This window comes from Psammomys obesus, unplaced genomic scaffold (assembly GCF_907164565.1).
Source record: "Psammomys obesus unplaced genomic scaffold, mPsaObe1.curated_primary_1811, whole genome shotgun sequence".
In the NCBI taxonomy this organism is placed as follows: Eukaryota; Metazoa; Chordata; class Mammalia; order Rodentia; family Muridae; genus Psammomys; species Psammomys obesus.
Genome location: NW_026596430.1, coordinates 5300372 through 5317161, shown reverse-complemented (window position 1 = coordinate 5317161; position 16790 = coordinate 5300372). Strand labels below are relative to the sequence as shown.

Below are 16790 nucleotides of genomic sequence, written 5' to 3'. Positions count from 1 at the left end.
GAGCTCAACCAAAGGACTAACCTCAGCTGATACTACGTAGTATAGAAGAGCTGAGTTGCCAAGCCCTGCCTGATTTATTAACCTACAGAATCCCAAGTGAATGAAGTGGTTGGTGGTTGTTAAGCAGTTCATTTTCTAATAGTTTATTTTGTACCAGTAAAGAACCCAAACTATGAATTTATGTATCAGGTTAAAGAATGATGTGACTTATTCTTTCTATTGCACATTTTTATGTTAAGATTCCAACATGTAGAGATTCTTGAATGTAGAAATGCAATAACTAATATGTATATATTTTTTATTTTCTTGGGAACCCAAGTATATGTAACTCTAGTTCCAGGGGATCCAACACCCTCTTCTGGCTTTCTCAGACACTGAACACAAGTTATACAAAAATATGCAAAACATCCACATACATAAAATAAAAATAAATAAATCTTTAAAAACATTGTAGGCTCTCCACAAGGCTGTCAGCAACAGGGCAGCATGACCTAGTTCACCTTCCTTCTCTCATGGGTCATCATAATCCCTTCTGTATTTAATATTCATTCATCTATTTGGCATTTAAGGAGCACCTGCTCTTCCAGGCTCTGCCCTGTGACTTGGAGAGGAAGGAGTGAAAAACATGGTTTCAGCCCTATTGTTCTGGGATATAGTATCTCACAGGGTACAGTGGCATTGTCAGAACAAGACTACAGTAAAAATGTTGATGCCTTCCAGAAAAAGCATTTGTCTCTATGACATCTTTTATTGGTGTTAGGGACCCAAGCCTTGGCAGTGTGCTGTTACTGATGAGTTATCAGAAGGGTGACTGAATAATCTCAGAGGGCCTTAAGCATCCAGCACAGAGCAGTGTCCTTCCTCAGTGGAACGTGAGTATTTGTGGAGCTGTCTCTTGTTTGGGTTGGCCTTTGGCTGCTCAACTTAAAAAGATGAACTTTTCTTTAGTGATCTCAAACTGGCCCAACAGGTCAGATGGTTGCCACAACAATGAGAATGCTTAGGTAATTTTAGCTGGGAGAGTTGAGTCATTTTAGTGTGTTCTTGAGGAGAAAGATGCAATTTTGTGGATTTGTAGTTATAAACTGTTATCTTTTGTTGTCCCCATCTTTGTGAAGAGATTTGCCTTTGTCACAGTAATGGCCAGTCATTTTCCTTTGGGAGAGGCAGCCAGACCACTGGCTGCCTGGGCAGTGTCCCACTCTCAAGAGGAGAAACAGCTGAACAATAAGACTGTTGTTTAACAGTCTGCCTCTGGTCACCTACAGCTGGGTGGGGAAGAAACTTCACACTGTAATTTCAAGTACAGAATCAGCTAATTTACGGCACACCAGTCCTGACCCTTTGCACCTTCACTAGAGTGCAGTGTTCTCACTATGGACTCACTTGCCATCTACCACCTTCCCACCCCTATTCTCCACTCATCTTCATCCACACTGAAGCCTGAAACTCCCCGTACTTCAGAACATAACTGTATTTGAAGGCAAGGTCCTTACATAAGCAATTTTAGCTAAAATGTAAGGGGAAGAGGACTCAGGACTCAGTCCTAATGCAACTTGATGAACTGGGGTAGATGGGAAAGGGAGCTCCCCTTTTCTGAGAAAGAGGTGAGGGAAGGGAAGGGGAGAGAGAAGAAGAGGGAGACTGGGAGGGGAGAAAAGATGGGGCAGCAACCAGGATGTAAAGTGAATTAAAAACAAATAAATTTTAAAAAATGGAATATTTAGTGTTGGTTGGTCCTGAATACAACATTACTGGTGTCCTTCAAAGGAGAATAAATTGGACTCAGTGTGAAGCAGCAGGAAGGCGGCCACCTTCAGGTCAAGGAGAAGCCTCAGAATGATCCAACCCTGCTGATATGTGTTAGGACTTGCCACCTCTAGAACTGTGAGGAAACACTATCTTGTTTAAGCCATACAGCCAGTGGAGCTTTGTAACAGTGAATTAATACAGTTCATATCTGAGACTCTTGGCTCTGACAGCCTTGTGGACTGAATGACACGGTGACCATTGTCAGAGATTACGGAGCCCTGTGGGGAGGAAAAGGAAATATATTAACTAAAATACAAAAGGCTGTGCCAGCATTAGTCTAAACAGCTTACTATGCATTAGAGTTGGAGACATGGTTTCCGATTTTGCATCAGTCAGAAACTACCTTAAGATTTCCCATGTCAAAGATAATGATCTAATTGACCCTTCCTATGTCTGTTTTTGAGAGATCTTTGCCAAAAAGCTTTGAAGCCATCTGGTGGTTACCTAAACCCCACATTTCTCTCATCTTGGATGCCTTGATGGGTTTTCTGTGATTATCTCTTATTTTTTCTCTGTGGTGTCTAGATAACTGTCTCTTTGTTCTGTGGAGACTTCTCTTGTCACAATCTCTAGTCACTTCCAATGACACACCCAGCTGTCTCTGGTAGATTTCTTATCTTTGTAATGTCTCAGCAGCTTCATTTCAGCTTGCTACTCTCTGCTTTAAATGCTCCCTCTTCCTGATAGTTCAGAGTCATCCTTCCTTCTAGGTTATCTTTTTAAAAAAAAGTTGAATTTAATTTTATTTTATGTGCATTAGTGTGAAGGTGTCAGATCCCTTAGAATCAGCATTACAGACAGTTGTGAGCTGCCATGTGGGTGCTGCGAATTGAACCCAGGTCCCTTGGGAGAGCATATAGTACTCTTAACCACTGAGCCATCTTCCCAGCCCCTAGATTATTATCTTAACCTTGGCTTTCTTTATTAGTCTTTTTTATATTAATTACAGTTTATTTACTTTGTATCCCAGCTGTAGCCCCCTCCTTCATTCCCTTCCAATCCCACCTTTCCTCCCTCATCTCCTAACATGCCCCTCTCCAAGTCCACTGATAGGGGAGGTACTCCTCCCCTTCCATCTGACCCTAGTTTATCAGGTCTTATCAGGACTGGCTGCAATGTCCTCCTCTGTGGCCTAGCAAGGTTGCTCCTCCCTCAGGGGGTTGGGGGGGGGAGATCAAAGAACCAGCTACTGAGTTCATGTTAGAGACAGTCCCTGTTCCCCTTACTAGGGAATACACTTAGATACTGAGCTTCTATGGGCTACGTCTGAGCAGGGGTTCTAGGTTATATCCATGTATGGTCCTTGATTGGAGAATCAGTTTCAGAAAAGACCTCTATGCCTAGATATATTTGGTCCTTGTGGAGTTTCTGTCCTCTGCAGGTCTTACTAACTCCCCCTTCTTTCATATGATTCCCTGCACTCCGGCCAAGATTTGGTTATTAGTCTTTTCTAAGACACCCTTTTAATCTGCTATCTTTCAGTCACACCACTAGGTCACATCTATCTGTATTCAGATGTGTCATCACCCCCCACCCCCCGTTAGTATGCATACTTGAGCCCCTTAACCTCAGCATCTTATTACTCACTGTAGGCCTCCTGTATGTCAGAAGGCTTCTGGAGCACACACACCTTAGAATTCTGACTTTTCCGCTCCAGTCCCAATGAGTAACTTTGTACTAAAAAAGGCTGACATGTACTGTGACACATGGGCTTCTGTGTAGGCAGTTCTGTTGTCTGAAAATTTCTTCCCCTGTACTCACTCGGCTGTGTTCTACTTTGACTGCGTGTTCAACCATATGCCATCTCCTATGACAGGTCTTCATACTGTAGGTCCCATGGCCTATGGTAGCCTCCTAGACAATGTTATATACACTGTTCATTCTTGGTGGAGTTCCTTGAACTGTAACTTCTTTGTTTAGTGTTCTCACCACCAGAAGGCAAGCTCCGAGTGAGTGAGTACTCAGTTTTTCATATTTCATCCACAGTAGGCTTGTGAGTCTCAATAGGGCCAATAGACGAGTAATAGTGACAAGTAGAGGTGGAAGACTTGTCTGATGTGGCCACACTGGGAAGAGGAGCAAATAAAAAGGTCCAGCCGAGTCGCTTTTTCTCCATCCTCACAGCCTTGACATGAAGTTTAGATTTAAGGTGTATTCTCACCATCATTGACCCATCATTGATTGTCTTTACTCCAGTTTTCTCCAGTAAGATGGTCTGAAAGGCTGTCAGAACTGTGCGAAGGGAGGCAAGTTCCTCAGTGTCTGGCAGCAGACTCCAACCTTTTCCTTGTCCCAGTATGAGATTCCTGAAAATTCTGATTTCTTGGGGACAGTTGTTTCAATAGTCGTATGTAGCCAAAGAAGCAGAGCACAATGTTTCTGTAGACTATATGCATTCCTTCCAGGAGGGCTATTCTTATTTCACTTGGATGGCCACTAGTTCTTTTGTTTTAATATGAATTATTAATATTAACTCTGAAACCACACAGTGCACATTTCACACAATACAGTAGTAAGTATGTGCTACAGAATGGCTCTGAACAGGTCAGAGAGGCATTCAGGGTTCAGTGGTGGCAAAGAGGCTATCTAGACATAAGGAAAAGTTTCAGTAGAGAGCAAGATAAGTGGTTTTACACTCCACATCTGTAGAGCTATTCAAAACATAGGATGGCCAGATAGTTCTGAATGTTATTTTATGATTGCATGCATATCATACACAAGAGAAACTGCTTGAGCTAGAGCCTGAAACAAAGGCAGAAATCCTTTCCTGTGGCAAGTTTTCAGGATGAAACTTGTGACAAGTGACTAGGTGGTGGGTCAGTATTCTACACATCAGTCTTATAATGCCGCTTTTTACCATCTTGAGGGAGGGGCTTCTATCTGGTATGATTGATAAACTCATGCATGATGTTTCCAATATGATTCCATATATTCACATGTGTAGTAATATATTCACATGTGTAGTAATTTATTGGTACAAATACCATTATTTATTGGTTTGTGCCTCATGATGATGGTTGTTTACTTGCATAAACAAGTTATAATGTTATCCTATCTTACCTCTTATGATCAGGATTTAGTAATTCGGGTTAAAACTGTTCTCTTGGGGATGGTGAGAAGGCTTAGCAAGTAAGGGTCCTTGTTGCTAAGTCCCATGACCTTACTCCCATCCCTGGGATCCACCTGGTTGAAGGAGAGAACCAACTTCCACAAACTGTCCCGTGATCTCTACCTGAGTGCCATGGCATGCATGTGCCGTTCACACATGCATACAAGCACATGAAATAAACTTCAAAGAGGTAATAAGAAACTCTTGCTTTGTAAATTGCAGTATTTCAAGCACACCCTGAAAGCTGCTGGTCTGCACAGTTTAGGATACTTCCGGATATCCACACTCATATACTGGGGAGAGGGGTACAGAACATGTGAGATGAATAAACAGGAACCAGAACTCATGCACTTTGTCTGGCCTTGGACAACAGGGTTGTTCCTCTCAGCCCTGCTGGGGAAACAGCTTGAGGAAGAAATTGACAAATAAGGCATTTTAAGATAAGAATTTCCATAAAGCAGTAGTGTCCAACCCTCCTGATACTGTGACTCTTTAATACAGTTCCTATGTTGTGGTAACCCCAACCAAAAAATCATTGGTACTTTATAACTGTAATTTTGCTACTTTTTTGTATCATAATGTAAATGTCTGATATGCAGCCCCCAAAGGGGTTGCAACTAACAGGTTGAGAACTACTGCCATAAATCATGAGGCCCAGACTAGGGGATTTAAGGACAGTTCTGCCTGCAGCCTGTTCACTGCTGACTCCTGGTCAGACACCACATGGGAAGAATAGAAGACTCTGTTACGGTCTTACAGAAAGGCACTCCAGAAACTCCCATCTGATGGTCTTTCAAAGAAATGGCTGGTTTCTCATGCGAAGACCACAGAGCGAAGCCTTGTCTCTCAGTGAAGCTGGCTACATACTTAGCTTCCCAATCAAGTCTGACTTCTCTCTTAACTGTGACCAGTCAGGGAGGGCATATCTGATGAAAGCCTTCTTTTTTTAGGATGCAGGTACCGAGTCAAATAAATGCAACAAAACAAAACAGAAAAAAAATAAATCTCAGCCAGAGCAGAGGGAAATAATAAGGTCTCAATCTTCAGAGAGCTGGGCTGTCGCACTTCTGAAACAAACACAGGATGCAAGCACAAGAAAGAGACAGCTAGAGAATAAGAAAAAGGGCTTAGACATCACATATGCCACTATGAAAAGTGGAAGATAAAGTCATTGACTTCAACCAGGAACAATAAAAGATAAGACATGAGGAACAAGAGAGAAGGTATGGAGTCTTTAGGAGACTGACTCAACTGACTGGTGCTTGTCTAATAGAAGTTCTATAAAAAAGAAAAGTAAGGGAACGCATCAAAGAAGAGTATTGTCCCAGGGAAAGAAGATTTATTTCACTGGAGAGACACGAGATATTAGTCTGAAGAAAAACCGTAGCAAGGCACTTCATTGAAAAATACTTTAGAATCAACAACCAAGGAGGACAAAAGAAGATACAACAAGACAAGGCAAAACCCCTCATATTAAGGCTGTACAAGGAAATTCAGTAGCAGGAGTCCCAAGAGCAGGAAAATAGTCAGAGACATATGCATTCCAACCGTTAAGAGTTCCACAAAACCACCAAGCTAAGAGCCATAACATATATGCAGAGGTCCTGGTGTAGATCCATGCAGGCCCATGCTCCTCCTTCAGTCTCTGTAAGCTTACATGAGCTGTTTAGTTGATTTGGTAGGACATGTTTTGCTCCTTTCTGAAGGAAAATGGAGGGGGAGTGTATGTGGGAGGAGGTTGGGGGGAACTGGGAGAAGTGGGGGGAGGAGAAACTGTGCTTGGGATATATTTATTGAGAGAAGAATCTATTTTCAATTAAAAAATTAAAATAAAAAACAAAAAAGAACAAAGAAAAGAAAATGCTTTAGAAAACCCATGGTAATGAGACTGCAGATTTCCAGGGAGAAAACCAAGTGGCCTATGCAGTATATGACAATCAAAGCGACAGCAGTGCTGGAAGACAAGGCAGAAATGTATGTAATTAATCAGGTTTTATGCTCAGCTAATGAAGAGTTGGTGTGAGTCTGGCCTAGCAGTATTTTCACACAATGCTCAGAAAGTGGCTTTGGGTATCCTGAAATATATTGTTGAAGGAGAGTAGCTACCGGTGACACAGTTCTCTATCTCAGAGAAGGTTCAGAGGTGGGTTCTGGAGTATAGATGGAGAAGTATCTTGGAAGCAGCCAGCACAGCCCATAGAAGAAGAAAAAATGGCTATCAGGGGAAGGGTGTCCCTCTGAACAAGGAAGCAGTACTGTTTTTGTAAGAACTCAAACTTGGCTTAACTCAGACAAAGATTACTATACTTGATAGGAGTTTGGGAAAATTCAATATTCTACTTTAAGGTAAAGCAATTGTTAACCGGGAAAGACAGCTATGGCAAAGACACTTGAAGGAAAAGTTCCTTCCTTGCCATATTTTACAGGATTTAATATGCCATCAAATATAAAAACATATTATTGTGAGAAGAAAACAGCTGTTGTTTGGTAGAGAGGCAAGTTGTGAGTTAAACAGCACATACAGGTTGAGGTGTATTAAAGGGTTTAAACATATTATAAGGGATGAAACTAGCAACCTATTTGGCTTTGCAGTATGGCTGTCCATTTCAATGTTAATAGGTCATGTAACAACAACAACCAAGACAATGTTGTTTTGTTTTTGATTAAAGATAGAGGTTTATTTTTTTCTCATTTTTTATTCTTCTCTCATACACTAGAACTCAATTGCGGTTTCCTCTTCCTCCACTCCTCCTAGCTCCCCTTCTTCCCTGTGCCCCCCTCCTTCCCTTCTTCCCCCTAATATACTCCTACTCTGTTTCATTTTAGACCAAAGGGAGAGTTTAATGTTTAGAATTGGTAAATCAAGAATGAACAGTATTAAGGGCTAGGAATTTGGCTGACTCTGGCCATGCATGCTTGCCATATGAGCAGGAAGACTTGAATACAATTCTCAGCACCTATGTAAAATGTAGGGCTCAAAAGCACATTGGGGTGGGGGAAGAGGCTTGGTGAGCTATTTTTTTTAAATAGCTACTTATGTAAGTTTTGGGTGCATAAATGCTATTTTGTGTCAACAAATGTAGGAAAATATACACAAAACAATTTTGGAAACTGTAGGCAGGACTTGTAAGAAACAAGAGATTTAAAACCCAGAGACCTTTGGTCTTGTCAATACTGTATCTAGACTGGTCAAGACATCTCCCTGTGCCCAAATGGACAGGCTTTAGAAAGACCAGACCATCTTTCTTCACCTCCATTGGAAGCAAGTCTGAGGATGCCTTAGTCCTTTTAGCTCTGTAGAAAGTTTTAGTTACAGTTTATAAGCATTGCTGGCTGGAATGTCACAGTATTGGGCACTTGCCTAGCATAATGAGGCTCTAGAGCAGGATTTTTCAACCTTTGGGTCATGATCCCCTTAGTGGTCAAAAGACCCTTTCATAAGGCTTACCTAAGACCATTGAAAAACACAGACATGTACATTGTGATTTGTAACAGAAGCAAAATTACAGTTATAAAGTAGCAATGAAAATAATTTTATGGTAGTGGCCCATCATAACACGAGGAACTATACCAAAGGTTCTCAGCATTAGAAAGGTTGATCACCATTGATCTAGAGTCTAGGTTCAATCCTCTATCCTGTAAATCAGCAAATCAAATTTACTTCAATACATTTCTTACTAAGTGTGACTACCACATTTCATTGGTATGGGGGCCAGGAGTTGAATGGTCACTGCTGGATACTTTAGTCTAGGCAGCTCAACTTGACCTGCTGCAGAATCCCACAGAGAGTTCCCCATTCTAATGTCATTCTGTTTCAATAATTTTTCAGAGGAAAGAGGAAGAAGAGAGGAGGCGAGGAGAAGAACAGATTCGCCTCCAAGAGGAGCAGAGAGCAAAGGAACTCTATTGGACCCTGAAGCAGGCCCAGCTGCACTGTCAAGCCAGTGAGAAAGAGGAGCGTGAGTGGGAAGAACAGCGTAAGTTGAGCTGTGTCCTGAGCCTAGAGGCCTGTCCCACTTTCCCCACCTGGTTCCTCCCACTGTCATGTGCTTTGCCATCATTTTATCCTTCTTCTTTACCACACAAGGCTTTACCCATGTGCATGGTCCTGATAGGACACAGACCCGACACTCCAATAGCTTGTGCACCTGCCTTGGAGATACCTTACATTAAAGAATGAAACATTATATTTACTGAGTTACCAATACCTTCCTGACTCTATGCTGTTGTCTAAATTAGTGTTCTATTGCTGTGAAAGGACACAAAGACCAAGACAACTCTTATTAAAGAAAATATTTAATTGGGAGCTTGCTTAGAGTTTCACAGAGTTAATCTGTGGCCATCATGGCAGAAAGCAGACAGGCATGGCACTAGAGCAGTGGCTGAGGGCTTTGTAACCTTCAGGAAGCAGTCAGAAGAAGAGGGGACAATGCAAAGAGAGACAGGACAGACAAAGATAGAGAGACATACAGAGAGCGACAGATCAGAGATACAGAGAGACAGAGATAGAGAGACATAGAAGAGACAGAGAGACAGAGACTGAGAGAGACAGATACAAAGAAAGAGGAGAGAGAGACAGAGACCAAGAAAGAAATAGACAGAGACACAGAGAGAGAGACAGACACACACAGACATACAGACACACACACACACACACACACACACACACACACACAGAGAGAGAGAGAGAGAGAGAGAGAGAGAATGGAGAATGGATCTGGAGTGGACTTTTGAAACTTCAAAGCACACCCCTGGTGACACAATTCCTTCAACAAGACCACATTTTGCAGTCCTTCTCAAACCATTAACTGGGGACCAAGTACCACTAACTGGGGATGAAGCATTCAAACATATGAGCCTGTGGGACCATTCTCATTTAAACCTCCACATTGGTGGGGACTTCAGATATGGACACTTACGGACCTTATGTTGAAGGTACTTCCAACTAAAGCAGATGAATACATGGAATCAGTGCTTTGAGGGAGAATGTGACAGACTCAGGGCTGGGTGTCCTAGTGGGCTCCAAAAAAGTAGTGTGAAGTGAACTTTGGTGGCTGCTTAGGAATAGTTGTGACAAAGAACACTATGAGAATATCTATCTATCTATCTATCTATCTATCTATCTATCTATCTATCTATCTATCTATCTATCTATCTGTCTGTCTGTCTGTCTGTCTGTCTGTCTGTCTATCTGTCTATCTGTCTATCTATCTTTCTATTTGCATGTGTATGTATGCATACGCACATATGGGTACCTGTGGAGGTCAGAAGAAGATGCCAGATTTCCTGAAGCTGGAATTATAGGTAGCTGTGAATGTCCTGACATGGATGCTGGGAACTGATCTCTGGTCCTCTTCAAGAGCAGCAAGCAATCTTAACCACTGAGTCATGTCTCCAGTCCCAAAGAGAGGGGGCCAGCATGCACAAAGGCACAGTGACCATGGGATATTGCTGGGTAAGAAATGTTGAATATGAAAATTCTAGGGAGTATCTGGTGCAAGAAATTAAGTGGGAAAAACAAGGTGGAGCCAGGTCTGGAGGGTGAAATTGTAACAGGTGCCCAGGAGCTGCTGAGACCAGGTATATATCACATGAGCACAAATGTGACTCCTAAGGTGTCTTTACTTATAGCTCCTAGACACCAAGGAGTAACACACAATGCAGGATCACATAGGAAGCATCAGGGTCAGTGACACGTACGAGTGAGGATAAGACCCAGGCAGGAACATTTATTGTGGCTGCAGGAATAGCAAGACATACAGGGTTAGGAATAGCTGATGTGAATGGTCCCATGGCACTGCTAAATACAAGCAGTGGCTCCAGTTGTTTGTGTCTGGCCTCTAGGATAACTAGGTCAGATGGATGCTGGCTCAGCTGTAATGGCCTCAGTAAATGTTCCTCAGTAGAGGCAGTGGCTTCTGTTTAGATTGCTTTCTTACAAAAAGCAGGGTCCTTATTACCTCTAGTAGTTGCCTGACCCTGAGAGGGAGGGACAGCCCTCTAGGCTCAAAGCATCAGAAAAGCAAAACAGTAAACATGCTTGTCTAATACAGGTGGTCATTTGAGTGTGTGAATATGTTAGGTCAAGGAAAAAATGAGCAGGTTTGGGTAGGTGTTTGCAACCTGTACATTACAGATACTGCAACTAGAGCCCACAGTAGGAGCTGAGAGGCAGGTGTTCTCCCGGATAGCCCTCTGCTTCTCAGTATGCCTCTGCTATATGAATATATATATGCCAGGTACTATCAGTTTTTTTAAAAAATCTATTTTATTGGGTTTTTATACCTCTACCTCCCTTCCAACACCCAACACTAGGTAGGATAGAAAGAAGGTTAGAAGGGAAGAAGGGCATAGATCTCTATAGTCTACTTTCTGCTGATTAAGGGCACATCTAATCTTTGCCATCAGGATATCCAGCAATCCAGCAACAGCAAATACAGCAGCAGGATGAAGCAACAACAGCTAGGGTAACAGCAGGGGGAGCAGTAGCTGCCACAGACCCTCTTGGGACTCTCATTTATACCCTCTCTAGGCATGCAAAAGTTAAGCTGAGCACTGTGGGAGCGCTGACTGGAGAGCATGGCCACTTACCAGAGTGACTTCAAACAAGTTCCATGGCGTTACTTCTGCCACATGAAAAGAGAGGACCTAAGGCTGGGGTACTTCTGCAGAGCTCCTGGGCTGCTGTTTCACTGGGGGTGGAGACTGGAAATCTTGTCCTATGAGAGCTGCCTGATTGTAGCTCAATGTGCTGTGTGGCCGCTGAATATAGAATAACCTCTGAAAGACTTAGAATATGTGATAATTCAGGCTCCCTGATTGGAGGTTTTCATTTTACTCTTTCTTAAAGAATGATGAGCTGAACTCTGAGCATGTCATTCAAATCTAGAAAATCTATTCTGCACTTAATTAATTTAATCTGAAAGATATAGTGGGCCATTAATCTACCAGGAATAGCAAGATTTGATAAAACAGTCAAATTAAGTTCTTCAACTGAGAGAAAAAATGGGAAAGATGGCTCTCAGTATCATGTGATTGGAGAGTTAGGTACTTAGCTGAAATCTCTCCCCAGACAGGTTTTCCTGCGTAGCCTTGGCTGTCCTGGACTTGCTTTGTAGACCAGGTTGGCCTTGAACTCATAGCCTGCCTCTGCCTCTCTGAGTGCTGGAACTAAAGGCCTATGCCATCATGCCAGGCTCAGCTCAAATCTCAGAGCTCTGGCTTCTGAAACTCTCTTGATAGGTCAGGCATGGCAGCGTGTTTAAATCCCCTTCCACTGTGAACTTGTAGGGTTATAGAGTTGGAGACTTTTAGTTGGTCAGAGATTTAGAGAGGATCCAGCAAATGATATTTATAGAACCCAGACAATTACTATTGCAGATGAGGTTAAAATGTAAATGAGGTTTGGCCATCCTGAGTAGGAGTTTTGGTCACTCTGTGTCTTCTAGCTGTGTGGTTTGGGTTGTAGCCCCAAATCAACCTCCTACATGACATTGCCACATTTATTGCCAGGTTACTGAAAGAGATGCCCAAGAAAACTTCACAAAGCCTTGCACAGGAATCCTCCAATGTTGGTTCAATCCATTTCTCTCTTAAAAAGAAATGGTTCTGGGTTCTTGGTTGAACAATGGTGATTCTAAAGTTCAAGATGTGGGACAGGCTAAGCCCGGAGGAGCTTTTGAGCATGGTGCTGGGCTGGAAGTGGGCTGGAGCAGAAAAGAATATGGGCCAGAAAGAGAGAGAGGAAAGAAGGGCTTTTGTTACCTTCATGGGGTGTGTAAGTGCAATGGTTGATTCTAGTGGGAAAGCTTGGTTGGATTAAGAAACCTCTATGCCATCTGTGACTTTTCACCTCCTGCTTAGTCTGAGAGAGTTTTTCCAGAGAAGATTAACTGAGGGAGAAGACTCATGGTGAAAATGGGTGGTACCTGACTGAGTAGCAAGGGAGAACGAGAAAGCCAGCAAAGCACCAGCCAATTTCTCTGCTTCCTGTTGGCTCAGGCTACCACCAACAGGAAGTTGTCCTTTTTCTGCAGGACAAACTGTATCCTCAAACTCAATTAAGATGCTTCTTAACAGGTAATTGGTCTCAGCAAACAGAAAAATTACTGATATCTTGTTGTTAGTTGTACATAGCCACAGTTGAAACTAAATTTTTAAGAAAGTTATGTCTCTGAAGCCTGAAGTTGAAATAGTGACTGTAATCTGAAACTACACAACCTCCTGGCTCAACAACATAGCCCACTGAGGGGTAGAAGCTGTGATCTGCTCAAGCAATGGTTCATTGTCACCGACCAGCATCAGCACATGCGTGCGCACATATATATACACAGAGAGAGAGACACATACACATACACAGAGACAGAGACAGAGAGAGAGATAGAGAAAGAAAAGGAGAGGGAGAGAACCCAGGAAGAGATCTAAAATAAAAATTTGAAGTGCAGTATAGACTAAATTTATATTACTTTTTAAGAAAATGTCACAAATCGAACCACCATAAACCAGGGGCCACCCCAATTCGGGGTTCCTTATTCAGTATAAAACTTCTGAATAGTGCTCAGCTTAACTTTTGCATACCTAATTTAGGCTCTATTTGGGTTTCCTCTCCTGTGGAGTTCCTCACAGAACCCTGGGCCTTATTTAGCTTTCTAAAATCAATCTGTACACTATCTACATGGCCTGAGGAGAGCTTGGATCCTAAAAGGATCCAGCAGTTGTCCTTGCTCAGCACACGGGTGTCTTGTTGTCAGGCATGAAGCTAGGCTAGAGGGATGATGGTAATCAATGGGATCCTGAGAAGACTTGGGGGTAAGGTCTGAGAAAGCTCCTTTCATTGGACCAGTTTAAGTCCAGATGAATCTCACATGCTTTCTCAGACGTGGATGCTCACCTTTCAGCCTTCACAATCTCTATTGCTAAAGGCATGGATTTATGCAGGTGACCTGGCTCCAGCAGGCTGAGTCACAGGACATCTGTGAAAATGGATACTCTAAACATACCCTCTCCAGAGGCGAAGAAGCCTGCTCTTTCTACATGTTCATTTTTTTCAGTTTCTTGGTAGGAGCTCCTGATTCTACCTAAACACTCTCCTCCCCATTAGTCGTTCCTCTCCCCCTCTCCACCAGGGAATGGACTTTTTCCAGATGGTGTTTTCAGTCCCCAGAATGCACAGCTTCTACAATAAGAACCCTGAATACATTTTATGCACACCTCTGTGGTAGGACCTGAGTAAACCCCTCCCATTTGCTCCCTCATTGAGATCTCAAAGCAACTTCATGAAGCCTTTCTTTTCTAGAAAGGAAAAGAAAATATGGATAGTTAATTCTCTACTCTAAGTCACAGAGAGACCAACAGAACTTGTGATTGTCTCAGTGGGTACAGGTAACTGCTGCCAAGACTGATTACCTAAGTTCAATTCTTGGGATTCATACGGTGAAAAGAGAACTGAATTTCACAGTTTTTCTCTGACTTTTCCAAACACACACACACACACACACACACACACACACACACACACACACACACTCCAATCTTCCACTCCCTGAAAATAAAGTAATAGTAATAATAATAATTCAACCTAATTGTATGGGTTCTGCCCCTTTATTTCTCTGAATTTATATGCTGTCGCTTTAGATATTGTCTTTGCTCAATGCATTCCAGTTTTCTACAACTTCATTCTCATTCTTGTGTTCACTTCCAGTGCTCTTTAGCTCAAGCAACCTGTGTTAGAGTGCAGCCAGAACTCTGCCCTCTGGTGGCTTTCAGTTATTTCTCAGGACAACACAAGAACACGTGATTCTGGAGTTACGGGTTAAGTGGCCTTTCTGGTCTATCTGCCCTGCAGGCCTCCAGTGATGCTACACTGGTCCAGGAGGGGCACCTCCTCCATCTGGCCTCTGAGCATACTCTACTAAAAATGCCCTTCCATGGGCCACTTTTGACCAAATCTCTTGAACTCATCAGGTATCAGCTTAGATCTCTCCTTGTGTCCAGAAGCTATCAGTTTCTGGATGAGCTGTTCCTCCTCAGAGACGAGGGTCAATGAACACCTCATCACAGCTACATTGTTTAGTGCTGTTTTTTCTCCCACTAGACTCTGAGGCTTAAGCATGACAACTGGGTCTCCTGGAGATATGTGGTGTGTGGCTTCATAGTATTAAATGGTAGTCCCATGCAATATTCAGAGATGGCACAAGTAGAAAACTAAATATACCTGTCTGATTATGCCATTCATTCATTCACTTATATTTTTGAAACATTATTATATAGTCAGGTTGTCTTGAAGCTTTCAGTCTTCCTGTATCAGCCTCCAAGGTCCTAGAAGTGTAGGAGTATATTACCACACCCGGCCAACATGTTATTTGAAGTAGTAATACCCTTTCAATAGTGGGCTCTTTACACTTCTGGAGCTGTATGGCTACTTACACAGATTCTGGCAAGAGGAAAAGCAGACACTGCTGGGTTTCCTTTTGGTGTTAGAGAACTGAGTGGAAGCCCTAAGTATCATCAGAGATTTGACTCTGGCATAGCCCGGCAGTGTGGCAGCTCTTGGACTTAGGGTGACACTGTCTCTATCATTCAGGGAAAGAGAACTAAAGAATAATATTGTTCCATATCAGAGACAGGTTCACGAACAACATCTATGTCTGTCTATCTCTCAGTATTGTCTCTTAGGTACTGTAAACTCCATGAAGTTGCTTGTCTTTGTATGGCAGAGGCTTTCAATACTTCACTGCATAATGGCTATGAAGTTTGTCCTGGGTTTCCTGACCCTATCTGACCCTCTACCCACAGTCCAATTGGGCTCCACAAAATTCTTGCTTCCAGAGGCCTCTACTATGTCACTGAAGCCTAGAGTTTCTTCCTGAAATGGGTGCCTCTCCTCCTTTCTCTAGAAAATACTTGATCTTCCCATACTGTCTTGTTCATTTTCTTTCACTGTAATTTACAAGACTCAGTAAGTCACAAGGAAAACAGATTTATTCTCTGTCCAAGAGCAAGAGGAGGCAGAGGGGGGGACAAAGAAGCTGATCTATTAGCCTTTTGTTTCCTAAGAATGGGTCTATCCCTGAAAAAATTAATCCAGCCTTACGAAGGTGACTCCCAGACTAGCTCTCTTGAAGGCCCTACATTCCAACACAACTTTTGGCAGAAACAGAGCACTTCCTTCTAACCACAGTCCCTGGCTGACTCTCCTCTGACAGCCCTGGTCCCTGCACATTATGAAAGGTGTAGACCCTGAACTCTCATTTATTATTTCTTCTTCCTCTTCCACCTCCTTTTTAATTGACACTCATGAGTTTTTTCATTAAGTTTAGTGATGTTTATCTGTCCTTTCTCCAACTTGGACAGAGCAGTTGAAATAAGGGTCTGCTTTCATGTCTTCTCTCTATGCATCCTAGAGTCAAATGAGAAGCCAAATCGTGGAATGTTTTTTAAAGTCATTACTTTTTAATGTGTGTGTGTGTGTGTGTGTGTGTGTGTGTGTGTGTGTGTGCGCGCGCGCGCGCATGTGTGCATCTGCTGAGGCCAGTGGTTGACTTTGAATGTCTTCTTCTATCACTTTCTACTTTGTGTTTTGAACAGGGTCTCTCCTTGAATCTGAAGCTCACAGATTCAGCTAGTCTGGCTGGCCAGCAAGCTCTAGGGATCCCTCTCTCTCTGCTCCTCCCTCCCACAGCTGGATTTCTGGCACATGGCAACATGTCCATTTTTTTTTATAGGATGTTGAGGATCAAACTCACATCTTTATTTGTTTATGGCAAGCATGTTACACATGAGCCATCTCTCAGCATACTGGATGCCTAAATGGTATCCTGTCTGCCAACCCTGTTCTAGACACTGGAGTTTGGCAATGAGCAGGCCAAAG

General features: G+C 42.7%; 1 protein-coding gene across 1 annotated transcript in view; it reads left to right on the top strand.

The window, feature by feature from the left end:
* Positions 1–16790, top strand: part of Sh2d4b (SH2 domain containing 4B) — an 85663-nt gene that overhangs the window by 37026 nt on the left and 31847 nt on the right. Inside the window, exon 6 of the mRNA XM_055597830.1 lies at positions 8751–8898. Within this exon, the coding sequence (XP_055453805.1) occupies positions 8751–8898 (148 nt within the window). The remainder of the gene's footprint in view (positions 1–8750; positions 8899–16790) is intronic.